Below are 18,724 nucleotides of genomic sequence, written 5' to 3' on the forward strand. Positions count from 1 at the left end.
AGGAGGTAAAGGTTGCATTTGCATTGTTTAGGACTGGGGACCAGCAGCATGAGTAAGGTGACAAGGGAGAAAAGGATACAGACTCCTACTGGTGAGGCTCCTACATTATATATTATGTGCCTGCAATAGTGCTAGGCCATTTCCCCTCCACAGAATCCACCAACAGTTATAAAGTAATAAAGTAATCATAAAGAATCATATTCTTTAGTCTAACATCATTGCTTTTTTTTTTTTTTTTTTTTTTTTGCGGTACACGGGCCTCTCACTGTTGTGGCCTCTCCTGTTGCGGAGCACAGGCTCTGGACGCGCAGGCTCAGCGGCCATGGCTCACGGGCCTAGCCGCTCCGTGGCATGTGGGATCTTCTCAGACCGGGGCACGAACCCGTGCCCCCTGCATCGGCAGGCGGACTCTCAACCACTGCACCACCAGGGAAGCCCGACATCATTGCATTTTTAAATCACTATTAGATGTCAATTTTAGAAGTAAATGCTATTTTTATATATTTTATACATTTTCTGTTACCCTGTGAGCTAACATTAAAATAACCTGACACTTTGATAGCTGATATCACTGCAGAATTCTTTTAAATTAGGGGGAAAAAGTGAAGGCAATAAAAGGTAGACATAGTAAAACTTGGCAATTAAGAATATATCTTTTAATTCCTTACCTAATACCTAGATGGTTTACCTCAATATGAATCAATACAGTTACAGCGTGACACAGCTTGCTTTAAATGAATTGATTCTTCTATGACTTTCAAGAATAGAAGAGAATAAATTCCTGAGTTACCTGAGGTAAGCTGAATGCAATGCTCCCTGGAACCACAGATGGGTGGGTCCTCAGTGTAAACGTGTACCTGTGGTTGGGGGAGGTCCTCACCATCACGTGCCTAAAGGACAGAAACACAGTCAATACTCCACGTCAAAGGAAATAAAGAACATCAATTCCAAATGTGCTTATTTCCAACAAATGATGCTTGATGAGTACTGGGTAGAAACATGGCATTATATGAGTCCTGAAGAAACAGGACCACAGATTTCATTTCCAAAAATTGTCAACAATTCAAAATGTTTTCCAGGAATAAGGACCGCCTCAGGCCAAACAGACATCAAGCAGAATTAGGACCAAGTTCAAGAGAGTACATACCATCCAAAACATCAATGTCATTGCATTTCCAGTTTACATAAAACTGAAGACAGTGATTTACTTGATATTAAGTAAAAATTAAATGAATTTCCTCTCCTGAGACTTATTTCACATTCTAACTAGACTAAAGGAAGGAGAACTGAAGATAGAATAAAGCCAGGATATAGCAGTCAAAAAAAAAGTTAGTTTTTAGGACTATTCATTAAATCTCTTTGCAGATTCCCACAACAGGTTGAAATACTAACAGCCTGTAAAATTAAAAAGGTGGTAAAAATGAAAAAATTTCACAAAATATATCAGCTTCCATATAGATTATCAATATTTACTATTTCAAAGCATTTTGTGCTAATTCACCCTGCTCAGAAGTTACCTGTAAACAGATGAACTATAGTTATCTCATGATCATCTCCTATACCAAGAAACTACCAAGGACTGTGAGTGAGATAGAAGCTTCAAACTCTGCTACAATAGCACTATCTTTTTAAAAATTATCTTTTAGAATGCTATAATTTTTTAACTATTAATGGTTAATGTTTCTATACATATCGTTTTGTCAGTAGGACACAAGTTCCTTACATCTACTCTACTTTAAGTAACCCCCTCATGTGTACAGTGAACATCTAACACATAAAAGAATTCCATAAGCAAATTCTCACACTGATTGTCTGTAGTCCAGTTTATACGTAGAAAGTTCTATGTTCAACTTAGAATCACAGAATTTTTAGGACTGGAAACAATGTTAATACAATTATGTAGTATAGCCCTTTACTCTGAAGCGGAAAACCACAGAAGATTAGCAATTCTAACCCTGTGAAACTCATGTATTTCTCAGATAGCTTTAGAAACAGAAAAAGGCTCAGTTAAAATCCCACTTCCTTCCTCATTTCCCTAGTCTGCTTTCTGGAACAGCCGCTTCATGTCCTCATCTCCACCAACCTTAGAAGCACATGGATGGCAATGAACTTGGTAGCAGGGTATTTAGAAGTTCTGCCAATGGGTGATGTGAATCAATTAAAATAAATGACAGTGAAAAATGCTTGTAAAGATTCTACAACTGCTGTGCATCTTCCAATTTTCATGTCTCTTGGATTATCATAGTAATAATGATCAAAACAGCTAATATTTATTGAGGACTTATTAATGTGATAGACTCTAAGTGCTTTCTTTGTGTGTAACTCAATATTCACAAACACCCTGAGGAAGCCAGTACCATCATCCCCATTTTACAGATTAGGACACTGAGGCACAGGGTAAATAACTTACCCATGGTCACCCAGTTTATAATTGGCAGAACAGGATCCAAACTCAGACAATCTGACCCAAAGTCAAAAACCTAATGACTACGCTATATATGATTCATATATCCAGTATGTTTAGTTCTGCTAAGAAAACCAATGGAAAAATAAAGTTATATATAAAAAACTATGTATCATTTAGAAAACATTTATCAAAATTTGATACAGTAAATACATGACTCTTTCTCATCTCCCATTTTCCAATTCAGCAAGAGGAATTAAAAAATTATACTCAAATGTTTCCCAAAATAAGTAAATTAATTAATTAAATAAGGACTCTCTAGAAGTTTCTAAAATACCATTTAGCAAGTTAGAAGAAAACAAAGTCAGATACTCACTGGCCAGACTGGAAATCCTTTTCATTCACAACTGCACAGTTAGTTAAAGATAATTCATCTGTAGGACATCTTGCAGCTTGCATACTCTGTAAGAATCAATGATTAGGAAAATAAAATTAAGTCACCTTTTATTTTCTTAAAGAATATTTTATGCTTCCCTGTCCTCTATTCCCCATCACCTGTAGTAAACACTTACTGTTTTTGACCCCCAGCACCCCTTACTCTGTGGTAACAGTAAACCCTGCCTTTCGGAAACTGCTCCCTCCCCATTCCATGTGCTTTTGTGGGCCGGCCAATCACAGCACACGTGCAATCACACAGAGTACTATCCCATCCACGGGACTTTATATAGACAGGCGCTAGAAGAAAGGCACTCTCCTTCTCACCACACGAAGGAAGCCTTTCTGCTCTAAAAGAAGAAAACTATCGCAGAGAAAGCAAAGGTGACAGAGACACAGACAGACACTTTGAGACTCAGACCTGACAACGAAGTTAAAACCCTTGAGACCAGTTCTGAAAGTCGGTTGAGTCAATAAACTCTTTTTTGCTCAAGCTTATTTGAGTTGGTTTTCCATTTCTTCCAAAAAAAAAAAAAAAAAGATTTTGACATAAAAATGCAATGATGTAAATTCAATACATTTGATAAAGTATATCGTGAAAAAGTATCTCCTCATAAGAGATCTCAAGTGGCTATGAACCATTTCTCCTATAGACTAAGAAAAGCTATCTTCCAAATACCTCCCAACAAAAATAATTACAGGTATATTTAAAATAAAATAGCAATTAACAGTCCTTTTGATCAACATTGATCAACAGCTACTAGTAAAACATTCCTTCATATAATGTATGTAACCAATAATCCTTCCACCATCCTCTAGGGTTTCCTAGTTATTGAAATATGACACTCATAGTCTGTTTATGACTAACGTACTCACTCTTCAAACCTCAAGCCAAAGCTGATTCTTCTTAAATTTGTCTCCCAAATACAAATTTATAGAGGAAAATAAATTACTCTTTGCCTTGCTTTTGTTTTTAATAAAAGGCTAGTTTCAATACAGCTACCCCAGTTGTTCAGAGCAGTGGTCTCGAAAGTGGGATATGTGCACCTGAAGGGTTTGCAGGATAATCCTTTGGGGTATAAGAAGAAAATATCAGTTCTTCTATTTATATTTATTTATACCCATTTTTATTAAAGATGAACCCCATGCTAAGTGTATATTCTGCCTTAAGATATAACCTATATAAAGTCTGCATAATCTGCCAGGCCTTTAAAAATTCAGTATTCACAGCAAGAGAGAAACTTCTCTAATTTTTCCACCTATGTTTAAAGTCACATCCTATTGAATCTAGCAATTCACAGAATTGTATTAAAGTTAAATAACTGCTGAAACTGCTAAGGTTTCCTGAGAGAAAAGACAAGAAGCTATGACCCACAGTAAAAATGACTAAAATGATACATGGAAAATAAAATGGTGACAAACTAGTATTCTTTTATTGGTAAATATAGCTAAAATCTCTTAGAAAACTCTAAAGAGCTGAAGATATCAGAACATATTATAGAGTGTAGGAGGTCTGCTATATAGTTGAATCAAAATATAGTTATTTCTTTCATTTTAGAAGATTTGCTAGGTAATTGCAAAACACACCAAGAACTACAATTTTGCGAGTCACTAAAGGAAAGATGTACTGAAAAAAATACGGTCTAAACTATAAATGAAACAATATGCTTTATGGGAAAACTGTAACCACTGATGGAAGGGCTGTTTTGACTGGAATAAAAAGAATAATTCCAGAATAAAGTTACAAAGACAGCACATTAAGTGAAAGTTGTTCACTGTTTCATTCACAGGTAAACTGTTGCTGCATATAAGTCAGAGCCAAAGGTGTGCACATGTCCTTCAGGATGTCACTGAGGTCAACTTTATCAAAAGAAGACCCTTACAATATAGAATCTTTCCTACACTCTGTAAAAGGCCAGGAAGCAGCGTCAAATCTTTTTTTTTTTTTTTTGTAAACCATATAGGGATTCACTGGTTACCAAAAGGTAAAGTGCTACCAAGATATTAAAAAAAGAAAACAAAGAAAGAAAAAGAAAAGAAAAATTCACTTTGCTCCTACAAGATAAAAATGAACAAAAACAAAAAAGAAAAAATACCTTGTGCTAATGAATAGAGCATTTCAAAAATGGTTACTTAGAAACATTTCCATTGCTAAGCGATTCTGCTATTGAAAACAATGTATATTACCTAAAAACAAGCAAAAAATAAAAACTCTCATATCTGCATGCTTTAAAAAGTTAGAAACAAAATTTTCTAATCTTTAAAAAAATCATCCAAATGATTTTTCAATGATTTTTGAACCCGTTTATTAGTACTATAAAAGTACAATACATTCTGATTAGTCTGCAAGAAAAACTAATAGATGGAAATTTACCAACCACATTTCACACATTTCAATAAAACATTTCCATAAATGGTAGACAATCTGGGGGAATTTCAAAAGTACAGCTAAATTTCCCCCATTCTTATCTATGCTTTGATGGCCATTAAAATCAAGTAACAAAAAAACCCTAAATTTAGGGCTTCCCTGGTGGCACAGTGGTTAGGAATACGTCTGCCAATGCAGGAGACATGGGTTTGAGCCCTGGTCTGAGAAGATCCCACATGCCGCAAAGCAACTAAGCCCATGCACCACCATTACTAAGCCTGTGCTCTAGAGTCCGTGAGCCACAACTACTGAGCCCGCGTGGCACAACTACTGAAGCCCGCAGGCCTAGAGCCCGTGCTCCGCAACAAGAGAAGACACCGCAATGAGAAGCCTGCACACTGCAATGAAGAGTAGCCCCCACTCGACGCAACTAGAGAAAGCCTGCGCACAGCAACGGAGACCCAACGCAGCCAAAAATAAATAAATAAATTTATTTTTTTAAAAAACCTGAATTTAGAAATAGACCTCTGAATAGTTGTATCACAAAATATTAAACCAAGTTTTTAAAGAATAGTAAAGCATCACTTTGCTTTCTGAATTATTAATAAATAAAATTAAGAGAATTTTCTACAGTTCATCTTTAGCTCATCCTTTTTCTTTTTTGTGTATGTTTTACTATGTATATAAACTATTAGTGTATCACTTAAAAATAAATAGCTATATATACTGCGGATATAGGATCAAAACATTTTTTGTGTATGAGATCTATGAAATCACTAATTTAGAACATGACACAAATAAGGTCTAGGTCATAAGTTTGATTTCCAAATGAGACACTATTTTTGCCCATGGTCACTGTTTGACCAGCCACCTGACCAAAATGTGCAGAACTTTGTTTCCCTCTTACCATGGGTCTCTCTCACCTACAAGCTTCTTTCTCTCTTTTTTTTTTCCCAATATTTTAACCCCGAGGCCCTGCAAAATCCAGAACTGCTTTCTATGACATTCAAGTTCTTTTTTTTTATCCTATAAATTTATTTATTTTTGGCTGCATTGGGTCTTCGTTGCTGCGCTCAGGCTTTCTCTAATTGTAGCGAGCGGGGGCTACTCTTCGTTGTGGTGCGCAGCTTCTCGTTGCGGTGGCTTCTCGTTGCAGAGCACAGGCTCTAGGTGTGTGGGCTTCAGTAGTTGCAGCTCGCAGGCTCTAGAGCGCAGGCTCAGTAGTTGTGGCACGCGCATGGGCTTAGTTGCTCCACGGCATGTGGGATCTTCTTGGACCAGGGCTCGAACCTGTGTCCCCTGCATTAGCAGGCGGATTCTTAACCACTGCGCCAGTGCCACCAGGGAAGTCCCACTTCTTTCTCTTATATTCCTCTCTTCCCTAACCCTGAGCCCCTTGTCCAGCCAACTCCTACTTATTCCACAATTTCTCAGCTCAGACATTACATTTTCTAGAAGACCTTCCTAGATATCTTCTCCTCCTGTAAGATAAAGGTCAAATGGAAGAACTTAACTGTATTTTTATTGTCTGTTTACACTGCATAAAAGACATAAGGTTCTCAAGGACTGAGACTACATCTTGCTCGGATCTATGGTTCCCAGGGCTAAGACAGGGCATGGCACACAGTCAGCGCTCATTAAACATTTGTTGAATAAACTAACTTACAGATCAATACAATCTATCCCAACTGCAGAATAAACAATTCAAAGAACATGGACACAAAGGACATTTCAAGGTTACTTAGGAAGTGATATAATTTAAATAAAATTATCTAATAGTTCAAAATTACACAGAATTGATATACCCAAAGTTATTTAAAAATTTACAAAATGCTAAGTTAAGCTTTTCATTTGTAAACTTGTTTACTTGTCAAGGAGTTGGTGTCCTTCAAAAAAGAGTGAAAAAATCTGTAAAAGTCATCTGGCTGGCCAACTAAAACAGATGCTGTGAGCAAAAGGCATCCCTACTGGAGTCTAGAAGCATCTGTGTTTTTATGGTAAGCCAAGCACAGTATCTCATTTTCTCATCAAAATATAAGACCCTATAAATAGTAGCTGTTTACTTATCACAATAATGCCAAGGGAACATTCCACAATTTTTCTAACACTGACCTTGCCTCTAGGAAACAATGATAAAAGCCCAGCCACGACGGCCACATAGCCATTATGAAATGAAAATACGAAACTGACAGGTAAATTTATATAAGTTTAGTTATCTGAGGTACTAGAATATTTAACTATCTGAAGGCTATAAAATGTTTTCATTAACAACTTGAAATGTAAAAAATCATTAACTCATTGCTACGCAAAAGAATGAAAATCTCAACAAATCTTTAATGGAAACTTCAGCAGGAGTAATTATATCATTACTTTGAACACTCTTGCACTGTTGCTGGGAATGTAAATTGATACAGCCATTATGCAGGTTCCTTAAAACACTAAAAATAGAATTACCATATGACCCAGCAATCCCACTACTGGGCATATACCCAGAGGAAACCATAATTCAAAAGACACATGCACCCCAATGTTCATTACAGCACTATTTCCAATAGCCAGGACATGGAAGCAACCTAAATGTCCATCAACAGAGGAATGGATAAAGAAGATGTGGTACATATATACAATGGAATATTACTCAACCATAAAAAGGAATGAAATTGGGTCATCTGTAGAGACGTGGATGGACCTAAAGAGTGTCATACAGAGTGAAGTAAGTCACAAAGAGAAAAACAAATATCGTATTAACACATATATGTGGAATCTAGAAAAATGGTATAGATGATCTTTTTTTTTAAAATAAATTTATTTATTTATTTTTGGCTGCTTTGGTTTTTCATTGCTGTGTGCGGCTGTCTCTAGCTGCAGCAAGCAGGGGTTACTCTCCGTTGCGGTGCACAGGCTTCTCATTGCAGTGGCTTCTCTTGTTGCGGAGCATGGGCTTTAGGTGCACAGGCTTCAGTAGTTGTGGCACGTGGGCTCCGTAGTTGTGGCTCACGGGCTCTAGAGCGCAGGCTCAGTAGTTGTGGCGCACGGGCTTAGTTACTCTGCGGCATATGGGATCTTCCCAGACCAGGGCTTGAACCTATGTCCCCTGCACTGGCAGGCGGACTCTTTAACCACTGCACCACCAGGGAAGCCCGATATAGATTATCTTATTTGCAAAGTAGAAACAGAGACACAGACATAGAGAACAAACGTATGGATACCAAGGGGGCAAGGGGGTTGGGTGGGATGAATTGGAAGATTAGGACTGACATATATACACTACTGATACTATGTATAAAATAGATAACTAATGAGAACCTACTGTTTAGCACAGGGAACTCTACTCAGTGCTCTTTGGTGACCTAAATGGGAAGGAAATCCAAAAAAGAGGGGATATATGTGTATGTATAGCTGATTCACTTTGCTGTACAGCAGAAACTAAAACATTGTAAAGCAACTATACTCCAGTGAAAATTTTAAAAATACTCCTTTCTTTTCCAACTACATATCTGCATGAGACAACAGATTGAATGCAGATGCAGATGTGTGAGAATTACAGCTGTCTTCTAAGTCAGAGATTTGCAAAAATGTAAAACAGTGCCACTCACTATTTTTTTTTTTTTTGCCTTGGAAACTACAGTTATCTTTTCATAAAGATAGGTTCTTTTTTTTTTAAACATCTTTATTGGAGTATAATTGCTTTACAATGGTGTGTCAGCCTCTGCTTAAAGATAAGTTCTTTATGATAACCTGTAATGGGCTTTAATGTTATTTTTAAATGACTCAATCAATAAATATTTAAAAAATTTTAAAATATATAATCCTTATGCCAAAGGAAAAAAAAAGTTATATCATTACTTACGTGAGAGCCTTTAAAGTGCAGAAAAAGAACTGGCTTCTTCCCATCAAAAAAAAAAAGGGCGGGGGGGGCGGGTAATCAGGACTCCTCTGGGTATCACTGCATAGTTTTCAAATTTAAATAACATACTTTCATCCAAAGGTCCACTTTAAAAATTGGATTTTTAAAATATATGCTTTATTGTTTACCAAAGAACTCAGTAGGGCAAAATAAATAGAAAAAAACAAAGTGTGTAGTACCTGATTATAAGACCTCATTACAGATAACTGCAACACTCATGAATCCATTGGTCTTCTCTGTGGTGCTTCAGGCCTAGGTTACATCTCTCTAGAGACACAAATTCCCCCACAGGGAAGGGAAGTAGGACAGAATATACGAACTTGCCCCAGAGCCAGCTTAGCTAACAAGTCTCACTCAATTTTGTGCTTCCTGAAAAATAACATTTTAGAACTGCACTATTCAATAAAGTAACCACTGGACACATATGGTTATTAAAATTAAAACTAATTAAAATTTTAAAATTCAGTTCTTCAGGTGCACTAGTCACATTTCGAGTGCCACATGTGGCTATTAACTGTCACTGAAGAAAGTTTCATTAGATGGTGCTAGTCTAGAGCAGTGTGAGAAAGGCCATCAGTAATCCGTGTCTTCAGGCCTATGGAACCACTCTGCTATAAACTCCTGAAATAATAATTTCTATTAAAATTGTGAAGTCCTGTGGGACTAGAAGTGATGGATAGAAATAAGCTAAATTTGTTATGTCCTATAGTAATCTTGCAAAGAGCATGTAGGGATACCCTTCACATTATCCATCTCAAATCAGTAACTATTCACATAGGTGACATCCCTTAGGGCCTTAAAATTCCTTTACAAACTTATATTGAAAAAGAAAAAAAAAACTGAGCTCCCATTTTGGTTTTTTGAGGGGAAAAAAAAACACAAAGGAAAATATAAAAGGCTGACAGCACTAAATAGTGGCAAAGATGTGATGCAGTTTCTTATAAGGTTAACGTGACCCAGCAGATCTACCCCTAGTAAAGTTTTAAGTAAAGAGAAATGAAAACATACAGCCACACGACGACTGGTACACAAACGGTCACAGCAACTTTATTCATAATAGTCAAAAACTGAAATAACATGAAGATCTACCAACAGTTGAATGGATAAACAAATTGTGGTACAGCCATACAATGGAACACTACCCAGCAATTAAAAAGAAACTACCTACTGATATACGCAACAACATGAGTAAACCTCAAAAACATAATGCCAAGTAAAGCCAGATGCTTATATAATATAGGATGACCTCTTTTTTGCATCACCTTGTAATTAGATGAAATCCTAGAAGAGGCAAAATTAATCTAGAGTTACAACCACACACACACACAAAATCAGTGATTGCCTGGGGCCGGGGTGAAATGAACAGCAGAAAAGCATGAAGTAATTTTTTGAGATAACAGAAATGTTCTATATCTTGATTGTATTTTATTTTATATAGGTTATACCTCAATAAAGCTGAGAAGTGATGGTCTGATTTTTTAATGGCTGGGCAATCACCAATAATTCCCAGGTAAAGACAGTTATAAATGTTCAAACTAGAAAACATAGTTTAGGTACAAGGTACATACACTTATGCAACAAAGACCTAGACCTTGGTACATCTGTACTCAGGTAGGCCTACTGGAAAAGAGAGCTAACTAGGTCTGCAGAACAGATTCAGTTCTCTCCCCAACCAGTCCTCATCCCAGCTGTAGGAATAAACAGAACTAGGAGAATGGCCAGATCTACCTCTAAAGGACAGTCTAAGGTTGCTGACCATATTGGCCTGCTAGTCCTGGGCACAGGATGTGAAAAGAGGAAGTATAAAACCTACAACTCCTGGCATGAATGTCCCATACTAACCATCAGATTGGCAATTCTTCCTCCTGAGAAAAGTAAGATTGTTTGTTTTCCCTGTAATAATTCTTCCACTAAGACGCAAGGGAATTTGATCTAAAGTTCTACTCTCCCTATGGGCAGGAATGGAAACAGGAGGACATAGGAATAAATGCACAACCACCCAAACATACACAAGAGAATTAAATAAAGTATTCTTATTTACTTGATATAGAGTAAATAATAAATCTCAGCTCTTATTATGACCATCATAGAGATATTCAGTAAAGAATTATTTGTAATAGAAAAAAAAATCACAATCTAAAGCTAAATAAATGCTGTGAATAGGAGCATGGTTAAAAGTATCACAACTGTGCAGCCATTTAAAAGGTCAAGGTACCTCTGTATGTACTGACAAAAGAAATGTCCACAATATAGAACTAAGTTTTAAAAAAGAAATAAAATAGCATGTAGAGTAAGTTTTTAATAAAAAAGATACACACTAGGGGCTTCCCTGGTGGCGCAGTGGTTGAGAGTCCGCCTGCCGATGCAGGGGACACGGGTTCGTGCCCCGGTCCGGGAAGATCCCATATGCCGCGGAGCAGCTGGGCCCGTGTAGCCGTGGCCGCTGAGCCTGCGCGTCCGGAGCCTGTGCTCCGCAACGGGAGAGGCCACAACAGTGAGAGGCCCGCGTACCACAAAAAAAAAAAAAAAAAAAAAAAGATACACACTAAATTAACAGTAGTTACCACTGAGGTGAAACAAGAAGGTATAAATGAAACACCTTCGCTTTTCACAATTCTGAATGGTTGGAACTGTTTTTTACAATAAATAACCCTTATCTTAGGAAAATAATTTTAAATATAGAGAACTTTTATGTACAAAGTTGTCCTCTACAGGTTTACTTTAACGGTGATGAATTAGAAGCAAACTAAAAGTCCTATTTCAAAGTGATGGTTACGAAAACTAAAACATATCCACTTAATTATCATATCCTCATAATATTCAAATCACAGGATAGTATATGTATACATGTATATATATACATATATATAAATTTTACTTTATAGTTTTATTTTTTTAAGTATAGCAAAGCAATTAAATAAAAACACACCAAAATGTAAAAAACAATTGTGATTGGACAATGGGACTATGAGTGATTTATTTTCTTCCTTTCTGCATTTTCCAAGTTAAAAAATATAGATAGCTGCTATTTTACTACCCAAATTAAAATTTTTGTATTAAAGTTAATTGATGGTATATTTCATTTCAGACCTCTGTTTCTGCTTAGACAGTGATGACCTCACACATTAGGAAAATAACTGGAAGGACATGCTTAATAAAAGGACACTGTCATTATTCATGAAATAGAAGACATGGTCTCATAATTTGCTTATTTTTTTTCATAATTCTTTAAAAGTTTTTTCTTCATAATTAAACCATGTAAGTAAATCTAATTCTCTTTGACTACAGTGTGGCAAAGATTTTTGTATATAAATTAAGAAAACATACTTTTTAATAAACTCTGTAAGAAATTACAAAATATGGTCTGAAACACAGAATCTTTTGATATATAAAGAGTTAAAATTTTATTTATACTGGGCAGATTAACCAATGACTGAGCATCAAAATGAACACCAAATCATAAGCCAGTTAACTAAATCCTTGGCTCTGTGAATAAACAATTTCCTCTCCAAGACTGCATTAACTTGGGAAAGTTCATTAATGCCTCAAAATACATTACTTTAAAATTTGGAGAAGTACCTGGTACAATATTTAGCACATAATAGGCACTCAATAAATATTTGTGGAATTAAAAAATTGGGAGGGCTTCCCTGGTGGTGCAGTGATTGAGAGTCCGCCTGCTGATGCAGGGGACACGGGTTCGTACCCCGGTCCGGGAAGATCCCACATGCCGCAGAGCGGCTGGGCCCGTGAGCCATGGCCGCTGAGCCTGCGCGTCCAGAGCCTGTGCTCCGCAACGGGAGAGGCCACACAGTGAGAGGCCCGCGTACCGCAAAAAAAAAAAAAAAAAAAAAAAAAATTGGGAAAGAAATATATCTAGAGAGTGATAAGACCCATATGAAGAAAACTAACAGAAGCACATAAAAGAATATCCAAGTAAATGTAGAGATATATGTCATTCTATGCAATGACTCAATACTGTAAGGATATCATCAACTCCAAATTAACCTATAAACTTAATGTAATTATAAGAAAATCCCAATGGGGCTTTAGCAAATTCAATCTAAACTGTAACTGGCAAAGTATTATAAATGTAGTAGGCAAAATGAGAAGGGAACAAAATTTTTTTTTAATTTGTGAAAGTAGCCAAGAAAAAATTCAGAAAGAATGAGACTGGCCCTACTAGACATCAAAACATGTCATACACAGTAATTAAAACAATTTAGTGGAATTCCCTGGTACTCCAGTGGTTAGGACTCCACGCTTTCACTGCCGAGGGCCGGAGTTCAATCCCTGGTTGGGGAACTAAGATCCCGTGGCCAAAAAAAACTAAAAATAAAATATAAATAAATAAAATAAAACAATGTATTGTAGTATTAGTACAGAAACAGACAGTTCAATGGAGTAGAACAAACAATCCAGAAATAGAACCAGGTGAGAACTTGATATGTGAGATTTAGAATCAGTAGAGAAAAGCTGAACTATTCAATAAACAGCACTGAGACAAATGATTATCCACTTGGTGGCTGGACTGGAGGAGTGTCAATAATAATAGCTAATGTGTTTTGAGAGCTTATTACACGCCAGGCGCTGTTTTAAAAGCTTTACACACCTGCAAACACCCGGCCCTCGCTCTAGCTAACATTTTTGTTTTCTCATAAGAAAATTACTTCTCTCTAAATGATTTTCCAAATATGACTCATTCTGAATTTTGTATACTTATAAGATTTTTAAAAATCTAATTTTAAAGTGAATAAACTAAAGATTGTGTTTTAATCCTATAGCTACCTCTAATTTGATTCAAGCACATACTGTAGCTCCATTTGGTCACATTCAAGGATCACAGCATTCTATTCTTAACCTTACAGAAGCATCTTAAGGCACATATCTCGAATGTATAATAAGGAGGTAGAATCCCTCATCTGTAGGTTTGATGGCGACCCGCCTATCCAGCCTTTGGTCTTTCGCCTCTTGGGTCACTGCCAGTAAGCCTCTCTCATTCCAGAGGCAGGTACACACCCCTCATAGTGACTTAAAAAGCAAAAGTCCCTTAATTCTCTTACCTCAAATTATCAACCTTTCTCTCTTCACTTTACAACCAAATTTCTAAAGTCTCCCTTCCTTGCCTCCCATCTTCTCATCCTCTGGCAATCTTCTTTGAAATCCTCTCCAGCAACTACTTTACTGCAATGGCTCTTCCAAGTCACCAATGCCTTTCTAATTGCGAAATTCAGTGGTATCTCCCTCTCCTCAGTATTCATTTTAATTTGTTTCTCTGGCTGTCCTAACATCATCATCCTTTCAATTCATTCAAATTCACAATTTCAAGGTCATTCTTCCCTTCACCATCCAGTACACACACACACACACGTGCACACACACACACAAACTGGGGCCAAGACCTATTAATTCTACTTCTGCACTGTAACTTGCATTTGATTCCTCCCTTCCATCCTCACAACTGTTGATCTAATTCAGCCAACATCATCTCTCTCCTAAAAAAACTGCGATAACCTAATTGGTTTCCCTGACTCTAATTTCTCTTCTCCAATTCAATCTTCTGTCTGCCACCAGACATGACCTAAAACTAAAAATGTGATTCCTAAGTAATAAACCCCATGTATTGATACTTCATATTCCTAACTCCATACCTTTGTTTTACACTACCCCTTTTGCCTGAATTCCCCATTCCAAACCCCTTCCACCTATGGCTATCTTACCCATCTTACAAAGCCAAGTTTATACAACTGTTTGGTTCCTAGTAAGACTGGGTATCTCCCATATCCCTATTATTTGTGCTTCTCCAACAGTCTTATCACTACATATCACCAGCTGCCTTAAACTACTTAGTTGAGTACCACTATTCTAAGCTCTGGCATGCCTGTGCCACCCAGTATATGCAACGTTAGTTGAAGTGTTTATTAGCGTTTTTTGAGATACACTTCTGCTATGGTTTGATGTTTGTCTTCCCAAAATCCATATGTTGAAAACCTAATGCCCAAGGTGATGGTATTAGAAGGTGAGGCCTTTGGGAGGTGAGTAGGTCAAGAGGGCAGAACCCTCATGAATGGAATTAGTACCTTTATAAAAGAGGGCCGCCCAGAAAACTAACTTGTCCCTTCCAGCAGGTGAGGATACAATGAGAAGTCTGTGACTCAGAAGAGGGCCCTCACTCAACCATGCTGGCACCCTGATCTTGGACTCCCAGTCTCTAAAACTGTGAGAAATAAATTTCTGTTGTTTATAAGCTACCCAGTCTCTGGTATTTTGTTACAGCAGCCCAAATAGACTAAGACAAGTTCATATAACATAAAATTCATCACTTTAAAGTGTACACTTCAGTGGTTTTTAGTATATTCACTACATTGTGCAATTATCACCACTGTCTAATTCCAGAACATTTCTAGCACTCCAGAAAGAAACGCTGTACCTATTAGCTATTTAATCCCCATTCTCCCCTCCCTCATCCCTTGGCAACCACTAATCTACATTCTATTTTTATGGATTTGCCTGTTCTGAACATTTCATATAAATAGAATCATACAATCTGTCATCTTTGTGATTGCTTCTTTCAATTAGCATAATATTTTCAAGATCATCTATGTTGTAGCAAATGACAGCACTTCATTCCTTTTTGTGATCATATTCCACTGTATGGATAACCCACATTTGTTTTATCTATTCATTAGCTGATGGACATCGGGTTATTTCCACGTTTTGGCTATTATGAATAATGCTGCTATGAACATTCATGTATAAGTTTATGTATGAACATATATTTTCAACTCACTTGGTTATATAGCTAGGAGAATTGCTGGATCATTCTATGTTTAACTTTTTGAAGAACTGCCAAACTGTTTCCCACAATGGCTGCTCCATTTTACATTCCCACCAACAGTGTATGAGGGTCCCAAATTCTCTACACTGTCACCAACACTTTTTTTTTTTAAACTATAGCCATCCTTGTGGGTGTGAAGTAGTATCCCATTGTGGGATTTGATTTATATTTCTCTAATGACTATGATGCTGAACATCTTCTCATGTGCTTATTGGTCACTTTCACATCTTTTTTGGAGAAATATCTATTCAAATCCTCTGCCCATTTTAAAATAGAGGTTTTTTTTATTGTTGAGTTGTAATGGTTCTTTATACATTCTGGATACTAGACCATTATCAGACATATGATTTATAAATATTTTCTCCCATTCTGTGGGTTGTCTCTTCACTTTCTTGATGCATGATAATTTTAAATTTTGATGAAGTCTAATTTATCTATTTTTCCCTTTGGTGCTTGTGCTTTTTGTGTCATATCTTTAAAAAAATCACTGTTTAATGCAAGGTCATGCAGATTTTCACCTTTGTTTCCTTCTAAGAATTTTATAGATTTAGATCTTTGACCCATTCTGAGTTCATGTTTGTATGTGGTGTGAGGTAAGGGTCCAGGTTCATTCTTTTGCATGTAGATATCCAGTTGTCTCAGCATCACTTGTTAAAAAGACTATTCTTTCCCCACTGAATGGTCTTGGCTCTCTGTTGAAAATCAATTAACCATAAATGTATGGTTTTCTTCTGGACTCTCAATTCTATTCCACTGGTTTACATGACTATGTGACTATCCTTAGGCCACTGCCATATCATCTTGATTACTGTACTTTATAATAAGTTTTGAAATCAGGAAGTGTGTCCTCCAACTTTACTCTTCTCTTTCTCTTTCAAATTGTTGTGGCTAAAATGGCTTTGCAACTCCATATGCATTTTAGGATCAGCTTGTCCACTTCTGGGAACAAAGCAGTTGGAATTTTGAAAGGGGCTGCACTGAATTTATGGAACAATTTGGGGAGTATTGCTATATTAACGGTATTAAGTCTTCCGATCCATGAACAGATTTTCGTCTATGTTTCCTTCTAAGAAGATGTCTTTCCATGTATTTAGATCTTTAATTTCTTTCAATGTGTTTTATAGTTTTCAGTGTACAAATCTTACAATTCTTTGGTTAAACTTAGTCATAGGTATTTTGTCCTTTTTGATGCTATTGTAAATGGAACTGTTTTCTTAATTTTATTGTCAAATTGTTCATTGCTAGTGTATAGAAATGCAACTGATTTTTGTACATTGATCTTGTATCCTGCAACTTTATGGGATTCATTTTTTAGCTCTACGTTTTTTTCTTGTAAATTCTTTCATCTGTATATAGATATAATTTTCTTTCTTTCTGATTTGAATGCCTTTTTTACTCTTTTACTTGCTTAACTGCCCTACCTAGAACCTCCAAAATAGTGTTGAATAGAAGTGGTAAGACAGCAGACATCCTTATCTTGTTCCTGATCTTAAAGGGGAAAGCTTTCAGTGTTCACCAGTAAGTATGATGTTAGCTGAGGGTTTTTGTGTTAGTTGAAATATATTTGTTGAACTGAATTTTCAGAGTGCCAACTCATAAGGTTGCTCTGAGAGTCTAACAAGAAAGGATCTGTGAAGGTGTTTTCAAAACTGTAAAATACCATTCATTCAATTTAAGATATTCTTATTTAGTAACTTAGTGTTCTTACTCTGAAAAGTTTACTACAAATGTTCTTAAAGAAATCAAAACAATGTTTGTGAAGCTTTTTTTTTTTTTTATTCCTAACATCCTGATGAAAGTTTGGCACCTACATTCTTTTGAAGGGTGAAGAAGGAGAGAAGAATTTTTGGAGAAGGAATCAGAACAAGGATCCCAGGCCTTAGAGCCTCTCCCCAGTCCCAACCCCTAAGTCCCATAGCTCTGGGCTCTTCCCTTAGCGAGACACAGGGCATTCAGGAAAGCAGAAAGTTAGAGATGCAAGACAGGCAAGAAGCAAGAGGCAGCACGGTACAGAAGGTGGAACACAAGTTTCAGTAGAAAAAGTTAGCTGTGATTTCAGTTGTTCAGAAAAAAAAAAAAGAAAAAAAAGTGAGGCACCCGAAAATATTATAAAGTCTAATAAATTTCACATCTTCAAAGCTGCAAAATCTATTGATTTACACCCATATTAATCTAAATTGCTGATGTTAATCTGAGTCACTATAATTAAACATGCTAATAATTCATGATACAAGTGCCTGTAATACTGAGAGGTTTCTCTGTTTAATAAACTCAGCTTGACAGTATAAGAATAATATAATGGTATTATTTATATTTTTTGGTTATTTAGAAATAATTATTTATAAATAATTGAGTAAAAGATTGGCTGTCAGAAGGCAAAAAGGAATAACTACCCTACTTTTGTTCAATGGAACAAATATTTAATGAATACCTATAATGTTCCAGGCACTGTGCTCTGTGCAGGTGATATTCAATTAACAATGAAGTAGTGACTACTTTTTATATTTTTTGAATACTGACTAAAAATAAAATATTACTTAAAAACGTAAGATATAAAATACCAAGAAACAATCACCATGTTCCTACCACCTAGTTTAAGAAAAAGAACATTACCACTTCTTTAAATCAACTTTTCATTAAAGAAAATATACATACAGAAAAGTACACACATTGTGTTTGGCTCAAAGAATTTCTGCAAAGTGAACACACCCAGGGTAACCAACACCCAGTTAAAGAAAGAGAACATTACCAACATGCCATACTGCCCCCTCC

At 36.4% G+C, this 18,724-nt stretch overlaps 1 protein-coding gene across 1 annotated transcript in view; it reads right to left on the bottom strand.

Moving 5' to 3' along the window:
- NSF (N-ethylmaleimide sensitive factor, vesicle fusing ATPase) overlaps positions 1 to 18,724 on the bottom strand; it is a 160,973-nt gene that overhangs the window by 132,006 nt on the left and 10,243 nt on the right. Inside the window, exons 2-3 of the mRNA XM_082603461.1 lie at positions 2,781 to 2,866; positions 791 to 890 (exon numbers count right to left, since the gene is read on the bottom strand). Of these exons, the coding sequence (XP_082459587.1) occupies positions 791 to 890; positions 2,781 to 2,866 (186 nt within the window). The remainder of the gene's footprint in view (positions 1 to 790; positions 891 to 2,780; positions 2,867 to 18,724) is intronic.

The sequence above is a fragment of the Mesoplodon mirus genome, assembly GCF_964341445.2.
Source record: "Mesoplodon mirus genome assembly, chromosome: 18".
NCBI lineage: Eukaryota > Metazoa > Chordata > Mammalia > Artiodactyla > Ziphiidae > Mesoplodon > Mesoplodon mirus.